At 43.7% G+C, this 8899-nt stretch overlaps 1 protein-coding gene across 2 annotated transcripts in view; it reads right to left on the bottom strand.

Moving 5' to 3' along the window:
- Positions 1–8899, bottom strand: part of PDE4B (phosphodiesterase 4B) — a 165865-nt gene that overhangs the window by 142812 nt on the left and 14154 nt on the right. The window contains exons 2-3 of one of the 2 annotated variants that reach the window (XM_015636159.3): positions 5124–5232; positions 3155–3390 (exon numbers count right to left, since the gene is read on the bottom strand). In XM_015636159.3, coding sequence (XP_015491645.1) covers positions 3155–3390; positions 5124–5165 — 278 coding nt within the window. In that variant the 5' untranslated portion in view covers positions 5166–5232. Of the gene's footprint in view, positions 1–3154; positions 3391–5123; positions 5233–8899 lie in introns of those variants that run through there. The other variant, XM_033516270.1, reaches the window with a different exon arrangement.

Below are 8899 nucleotides of genomic sequence, written 5' to 3'. Positions count from 1 at the left end.
CATTTATCAATCCCTCAATTAATTCCCATTTTATCAATCCCTCAATTAATTCCCAACAGCTTCCCAGGGAGGCTGAGCCGGCTCTGGCTGAAGCCAGAATTCCCGAGGAAGGTTTGGAGTAACTCAGAGCCCAAAATTATCCTGAATTTCGGTTTGATTTCACTTTTAAGGCTGTTTTTAGTTTGCTGCCCACCACCACCATCTGGAGAACAACGGGAGTACTACAGGAGTAGAGACTGAGTAGATTTATCCCAATTCTAGGAAGGTTTCCAGGTGGATGTGGGGAATAGGATCAATCCCTTCATATTTTCCTTACAGATTCTCATCTTCAGGCTCCACAATAAAATTATTCCAGAAGAAAAAAGCCATAAATGAGGGATAATAAGGCAGCAAATCTATATTTTAATCAAGTATTTATTGCCATATCCTAAATATTTACCGGCCTCTCTAATCCCTAAAAAAGTGCATTCCAATATGTAATATTAAACCAGATCAACTCTTCATGGAATTCTTAAAGCCTTGATTTCCTCACACTTTGGGATTCCAAATCCAATGAAATAAAAATCCCATTTTTATTTCAGCATCAATATTTGCTTCCAACCCTTCAAAATATCCAAATACACCCCACACACCTGAGGGAAACATGGAGAAATGGTGGGAATGAGAGGCCAGCTGCCAAATCTAAGCCAGGAGATGCTAAGGAGCAAAAAAGAATTGGGAAAAGAACTCTTTTGGATGCTCCAAGTGTAGCTACAAATTTATTCCTCACACCCTCGCTCTTCCCTCCTGCCTGGATTTCTCATCACAAAGCTGGAGTTAGAAAATATGGAGCAGGATTGGGGAAACATTTGAACAACTTGGATGAAAATATAGGGACAAAAATTGTGGAAAAGAAGCTTGGAAGGCTTCTCCATTCCAGATCTCAATCCCATATCCCTTCTGCCTTCCATAGAAAGCTGTTTGGTGGGAATATTCCCTTCCTTTTCCACAGAAAATATTATTACATCCCACCTGGTTTGTGTGATTCCTTTCCCTGGTTTGGAATTACTGCTTTGGGATCAGCCTCCCTTATTTTTCTGGCAGTCTCCAGAAACATCTTCCATGTTTTATCCACTATTTTTTTCCCTTCAAATCTTTGATTAATTTGGTTTTTGGATCATAAATAAGCACTGAGCTTGCAGCTCTGTTGGATTTCTATCCCAAATCCATGATCTTGTCCAACCTTAACATTCCATGATTCCATGGCTGGGTTCCCTGAGAGGGTGGGTGGGCCCTGGGAATTCCGTAGGGAAGAACTGCCTGGAATGGGGTAGAGCTCAGTTCTGACCTGGTCCAGAACCCTTTGATGCCTAAAACTTCAATAAAAAATGGGAATGTTCAGCCCAGTTTTTGTAGGATCCGCCAGTGTAAGTGGTCAGGGAGGTGAGGAGGAGCAGAAATGGGAGCTGGGACAGCGCTGCATCCCAGTCACACCAGCAGCTCCCAGCTCCTGTGGAAAACCGGGAATTTTACAGCACTAGAGAAGCAGCAACAACCTGAGCAGCTCTGTCAGGTCCGCTGTGACCGCACACGCCGCTCCAGGAAAATCCGCATCCACGGATTCTGCTGGAGCGGGAACGAGGAGCAGCGATGCCCTCTTGTGTTCCAAGAGATAAATCCATGACAAATCCATGGCAATTCCTTGCGTTTCTCCCAAACCATGGACAGAGGCGCATTCCAAGCTCAGAGTGAATCCATCCTTCCAAGCCCACCCTATGGAAAGGCTCTCGCTGTCAGGAATGCAAATTCCTGCTCCCACAATGCCCACAAAGGTGAACCAACCCTTTTATTGCTAAAATTCCCAATCCATCTAAAACTAGGGAACTCGTTTGGTTGCATTTATCCCAGCAATGAATCACAAAACCTGGACAAAAGCTCCTGCAATTCCTCTGCCTCAGCTATTCCAGGATAGTTTAGAAATCCTATTTTCAGCAGGAAAACTCTTTCCAAAGGACTTTAACAAATGGATTTGGGATGTCCTCTGGAGCTGTTCAAATGGATAGTGCTGATTCCAACTTGGAATAATGATGGGAACATGAAGCAGCAAATGAAGCCAAGAGAGGAAAGTTTAGAAGCTAAAACCAGTCCTAAACCCAAGTGTGAGCGCAGAATTTAAGGTGCAATTCATACAACCTCAATATTCCAATGAAAAGCAGGACACACATCCTTATTTTGCCATAAAATCCCAGCACAGAGCACCCAAGGCTTTGCCTTCCACCTCTCCCTCTGGATTCATTCCCTTGCTTTGGCACTTGACACCAGTTCCAGTTTTGGATCTCACCTCGGAGGAACCCCCTTGTAACCAGCTCTCTGATGGTTTCTTTGGGATTTATCTCGAATTTATGGGATCCTCCACAGTTGCTCAGATGCAGAGAGTGCTGAGCTTAACAGAAACCCAGATTCCAGCTTGGAATAATGATGGGAACATGACCAGCAAATGTAGCTGAGAGTTCAGTGTTTATAGACTAGAACCTAAAACTGACTCTAAACCAGGAGTTAAGAGCACAGAATTAAAGGTCACACTAATGTCACCTCAATGTCCCTGTGACAGGCAGGACACACATCCTTATTTTGCCATAAGATCCAATTCCAGCACAGGAAAACTCTTCTCTCTCTCTGGATTCATTCCCTTCTTTTGGCACTTCACCCCAGTTCCAGTTCTGGAGTTCACTCAGCTCTCTGATGTTTTCTTGGGGATTTATCTCGAGCTTAACTTTGGACCCCAATGGGGTTTTTCCAGGCCTTTTTCCTCACACAGGAATGGGAAACATCCAGAGAGTCAAAGCCTTTCCCTCAATCCTTTGTGGGAGAGTTTAGCATCACCCTGAACTCATGTGGGTGCAAAGTTAGGAACACAAATCCTCTGGTTCAGACCAGAATCAGAAGTTTTGGGAGAGGTTTTGACCAAAGCAGAATTTAAAAAAAAATATTAAAATAATTTGTTTTATAAACTTACATCCGTGCTACAACAACTGCTAGAGGTTGATTAATCAGATGGAAGCTAATTAGATGTGTGTTTAAAATACAAAGAAAGAAGGAGAAAACCCCAATTTGAAAGCAGAAAAGGAACAAAGCAAGGAATGAATGACTAAAAGCAGAATGAAAGGAGGCTCACCAGTCGTGGTAGGTGGTGATGGCGATGCTGGGAGGGGGCAGCAGGGGCAGGGTGGTGGGTCTGCACACCGTGTCCCTCTCGGGGGTCCTGGCCCGCTCCGTCTGCCGCTGGGCCAGCGGTGGCAGCTGCAGGTTCCCCGAGCAGCACCTGCGGCCTCTCCACAGGTCAATGCCCAGGGTGTGGCTGGAGGTGCTGAAGGACTTGCTGAGCCCACATTCCAGGTAATCCAGGGAGTTCTGCAAACAGAGAGACCTCTGAAATTCCCCAATTCTGCAAACAAAGGATTTCCTTCATGAGGGTAAACCACACTCAATTCTCCAGGCAGAGCCAACCTGAGAGATGAGAACTCCACAACTCCAGAACTAAATCCTGCAAACAAAGGATTTCCTCCATGAAAATAAGCCACAATTCTCCAGCCAGAACTGCCCCAGGAGATGAGAGCTCCACAACTCCAGAACTAAATCCTGCAAACAAAGGACTTCCTCCACAAGGATAAACCACACTCAATTCTCCAGCCAGAACTATGCCAGGAGATGAGAGCTCCACAACTCCAGAACTAAATTCTACAAACAAAGGATTTCCTCCATGAGGAAAAAACATGGAGACAGAACTATCCCAGGAGACGAGAACTCCACAATTCCAGAACTAAATTCTACAGATTATTTTCTCCGTGAGGGTAAAACTCACTCAATTCTCCAGCCAGAGCTATCCCAGGAGATGAGAACTCCATAAGTCCAGAACTAAATCCTGCAAACAAAGGATTTCCTCCACAAGGATAAACCACACTCAATTCTCCAGCCAGAACTATGCCAGGAAATGAGAGCTCCACAACTCCAGAACTAAATTCTACAGATTATTTTCGCCATGAGGATAAACCACACTCAATTCTCCAGGCAGAACTATCTCAGAACTAAATTCTACAAAGGATTTCCTCCATGAGGATAAAACTCAATTCTCCAGCCAGAACTATCCCAGGAGATGAGAACTCCACAAATCCAGAACTAAATCCTACAAACAAAGGATTTCCTCCACGAGGATAAAACACAATTCTCCAGCCAGAACTATCCTGGGAGATGAGAACTCCACAACTCCAGAAGCTGGCACAGCCTGATTGTTTTTTATTTTATCATCCCTGAAAGCAGGAAAATTCTCACTCTGGTGAGTGGTGCTCCATTATCAGAAAATCACAGGTCAGGAAAGACCTCCAAGATCAATAAGCCCATGGAGCTGTGCAAAACTTGGGATAAGAGTGAAAAACAACATTTATTTATTGGAAAAGTGCCCCAGGATACCCAAACTCTTATTTTCCACTCTTTTCCTACACATTCCAAGTGATTTCCCATTTTTTTGGAAGACCTAGGAGAAACCAGCCAGTTAATTCCATCATTCCAAATGGAGACAATTTGGAGAACTGGAGATTAATTATTAGGGAATTGTGGTGATTATTAGGGTAATAATGAAATAAAAAATGCATCACCACAGCAAGTGTTGAGCACTGAGATTTTTGCACATAAAAAAGGTGGAATCCAGAGCAAATAATCCATAAATCCCAGCAACATTCCCCGTTCCCTGCCCACAGTACACTGACCAAAAACCACCAGAGCAAAAAAACCTGGACAAACTCCTCCAAACCTTTCCCAGGAGTTGAGTTGTTCATTTTTTAATGTGCTGCTCTTATTTTCTGCTTCTTATCTAAAAATCCTTCGAGATGTTCCATCAGCAAAGCCAAACCATATCTATTTATATTTATATATTTATTATATATGTATTTATATTTATATATTAATATTTACAAATTTATATCTTTATTTATATTTTTATATGTATTAATATTTACATATTTATTTATAACCATATTATTTATATTTACCAAAGAAGACAAAATCAACTTTTTAGCTCGTTTTCACGATGTAAAAGAAAGGAAAAGGAAAGAAAAATAAGGAAAAATAAACTTTCAGCAGGAACTCACCTCATCTGCAGTCACTGTCATGACACTTCTGCTTTTCTTCATTATCGAGATTCAAGTGCAGCCAAGGATAAAAAACTTCTGGTAAATAGAATTTCTTCAGAGAGGAAACCTGAAAGAAAAAAAAATTATATATTTTTATTCATAAACACATCTAAATTGTATATTTATATAATCATATTTAAATACATATTATATAATTATGTATATAAATTATATGCAATTATATATTGATTATAGACTTAAAATTCATATCTATGAATATGTAGTAATTATTTAGATATAATTATATATAATACGTAATTATGTATATAGAGATATAATAAATTATATGTAATTATAATAAATTATAATTATCTATGTAATTATATGTAATAAATTATATATTATTATATAAAATTATATATTTGATAGGCTATAATATTATAATATTAATATGTTAGTGTATTTATGTATCATAGTAATTAGATTAATAATTATATGCTAATTAGGATTATTATATAAATAATATTGGTGGTCATAAAGGCCAGGAAAAGACTTTTAAAACACCAATTTTAACCAGCACCACCTCCATATTCTCCACTAAACCTCAATCCACACATTCTTTGGGAAAAAATTCAAAGGAAGGAGAGTTTAGGAATAATTCCTGGATTTTGTGGAACTCCAGGACCAGGCTGGAAATGGGATGTGGAGGATTGGGCCAGCAGATCCTTTCTGTGAAAATCTGACTCCTGTCACAGCAGAATTTCAGAACTATTTCTTCATTTGTAGCAGAATAGTGATAATGATCAAATCCAGCTTTTGTTCTGTGGGAATTGAGGTTCCGAGGCCTGAAGAAATTCCAATTTTTCCTTTAGCCATGACTAAATTACCACTCAAATCTGACTCATCCTTTCCTTTGCCTTCCCAGAAAAATCTGACACCTGGGATGAACATTTCAGGGGAGAATCAACCAGAGAAGAACATTCCAAAGTGGCTTCCTGGGAATTTTTTCCTGATAAACATTTTCTCATTCATTACATTTCCAGCACCCAAATCCTCCAAAAATCTCTGTAACCCAGAGGATCATTTGGGTCTGGGATCAGGGAATGCTGAACAGCAGCAAAGCTTTGCATTTGTTAATAAATTGTGACAAAAAATCACAGTTGGGTCTGATCCATTCTCCTGGAATAGATCCCACATGGAACAGGAATTTTCTTTTCACACCAAGCTTCCACCTGAAGGTTTTTGTGTTCCACGTCAATGAGTTTCAAAACTGGTGGGAAAACACTCCAGGAACTCCAGAGGGATCCAGGCAGGGTATGAATTAAAGGTATGAATTTTATTTATCAGTAAAATCCCATGGATGCACTGCTTTTCCTGATTTTCCATCTGGTTAAAAAACAGCTGCCCAGCTCATCCCATGTGAAATATTGACAGAAATTCCTAAAGCACATCCTCACCTGCAGGCTGGGGAAGGTTTGGGATATGCACCCCCATTCCATCGTGTTTTCCCACCCCTTTGGGCCTCTCCGTGGGCAGGATTAAAGCTCCGGGGGGATGTGAGGAGCAGATTGATCCCCTCACCCCTAAAGATTCCCCTCTCCCACAAAACACAGCCAAGGCTGGGTCAGAATCCCGTTTTTCCATTCCCAGGATGAACAGCGGGTTTGGGAAGCAGAGCTGTTTATTCAGCTCCTCTCAGGCTCCAAATCCAGTTCCTCCCACTTTTCACGGAGGCAGGACACAAACACAGAGTGAAAAACAGCAACAAATCCCAGTGAAATTCCAGTGTGGCACATCCCACTGTCCCACACCTGCTTCTCCCTCACTTCCACAGCGTTCCTGGAGCAGGATTTTTCCTCTAAACAAAATCCTGACCCTGAAAATGCCCAGAGATAAACCCCAGGCACCTGAATTGTGAATTACTGGAGAAGCTTTTCTAAGGAAAGGGATGGAGGAGATGATCTGATCCCACAGGGAATTGCATCATTGGTGAGCTGGGAATCAAACTGGATTCTCCTTAAAATCCATGAGAACTTCACAGGGAGAGGCAGCGACTCAGACAAGGTGACAGCCACCAAAAAAAAGTGACAATCTCAGGTCTGGCTCTCCCAGGAGGAACAGATGGGCTCCTGCTTCCCATCAAATCATGAATGCTTGGGGTTGGAAGAGAGATTTAAACTCATCCTGTTCCACCCCTGCCGTGGGCAGGGACACCTCCCACTATCCCAGGCTGCTCCAGCCTGGCCTGGGACAATTCCAGGGATCCAGGGGCAGCCTCAGCTCCTCTGGGCAATGAGAAAGGAGGGAAAGGCTCCAGAGAGTCACTCCAACACCTCCCTGGGCAACTTTTTCCGATGTCCCACCACCCTTCCAGGGAAAATCTGTTTTCCAATATCCAACCTGAACCTCCTGTGGGTCTGTTCCCTCTCCTCCTGTCCCCATTCCTGGGAGCAGATCCCAAATCCCCCCGGCTGTCCCCTCCTGCCAGGGACTTGTGCAGAGCCAGAAATTCCCCTGAGCCTCCTTTGCTCCAGGCTGAGCTTTCCCAGCTCCCTCAGGGATTCTCCAGCCCCTTCCCAGCTCCCTCAGGGATTCTCCAGCCCCTTCCCAGCTCCCTCAGGGATTCTCCAGCCCCTTCCCAGCTCTCTCAGCCTCTCCTGGGCTTCCAAACCCTTCCCAGCTCCCTCAGCTGCTCCAGCCCTCCTTGGACACATCCCTAAGAATTTCCTCTTTTTATTACTTATTTGCTGAGGAAAATGTTGTTCTTTTCCGTGACCTTTTCCCATTTTTTGCGAGCAGCAACAGCTCAAGTGCTCTGCAGAGCTTCTGGCAGCTCTGAGAAATTCCCTCCTCCTCAGAAAACCCAAGCTGTTCCCATTTCCAGCAAAAGCTGGGAAAATTTCACAGAGCTCTGCAGAATACAAGCAAGGGCATCTATTAGAACCAGTGGCTGGAACTTGGGAAAAGCCACTCAGGAAAGAGGGATTTCATGGAATCATGGAATGGTTTGGGATGGGAGGGATCTTAAAGCTCATCCAGTTCTAACTCCTGCCATGGGACATCTCCCTCCCTCCCAGGCTGCTCCAAGCCTGGCCTTGGACACCTCCAGAGATCCAGGGGCAGCCACAGCTGCTCTGGGAATTCCACCCCAGCCCCTCCCCACCCTCACAGGGAGAAATTCCCTGGAATATTCCATCTAGCCCTACCCTCTGGAAGCCATTCCCTGTGTCCTGTCCCTCCAGGCCTTGTCCAAAGTCTGTCTCTGTCTTTCCTGCAGCTCCCTGAGGTCCTGCAAGACCACAGTGAGATCATCCCAAAGCTTCTCCTCTCCAGGTGAACATTCCCAGCTCTCCCAGCCTTTCCTCCCAGCAGAGCTGCTCCATCCCTTGGATTATCCTGGAGCTGGAGGATAAAGTCCCATGGATACACGGGATGCAGCCTCATTTTCCTGCCCTGTGTTCAGCAAACAGCTGCCCAGCTCATCTGCTGTGAAATCCACCATTCACAGAAATTCCTAAAACACATCTTCACGTGCAAGTTTGGGATTTCCAGCCTCTGGATTCCTCCCAACAGCTCCACATCTCTCCTCTGCTGCATTCCATGAGCTGGATTTTCCCTCAGAGCTGTCACAGCCTTTATTTCCTATCACTGCCATTCTGATCTTAACAGCTTTGCTAATTGAGAGCGATCACCCAGCTGGAGATGGGATTGACCACTGTGGCCTTTCCCGAGGCTCTGGAGAAAGGATTTTCCCACTTTGGCCTTTCCTGGGGCTCTGGAGAAGGAATTCCTGT

The sequence above is a fragment of the Parus major genome, chromosome 8 (assembly GCF_001522545.3).
Source record: "Parus major isolate Abel chromosome 8, Parus_major1.1, whole genome shotgun sequence".
NCBI classification, from domain to species: domain Eukaryota; kingdom Metazoa; phylum Chordata; class Aves; order Passeriformes; family Paridae; genus Parus; species Parus major.
This window is presented reverse-complemented; position numbering and strand designations above follow the sequence as displayed.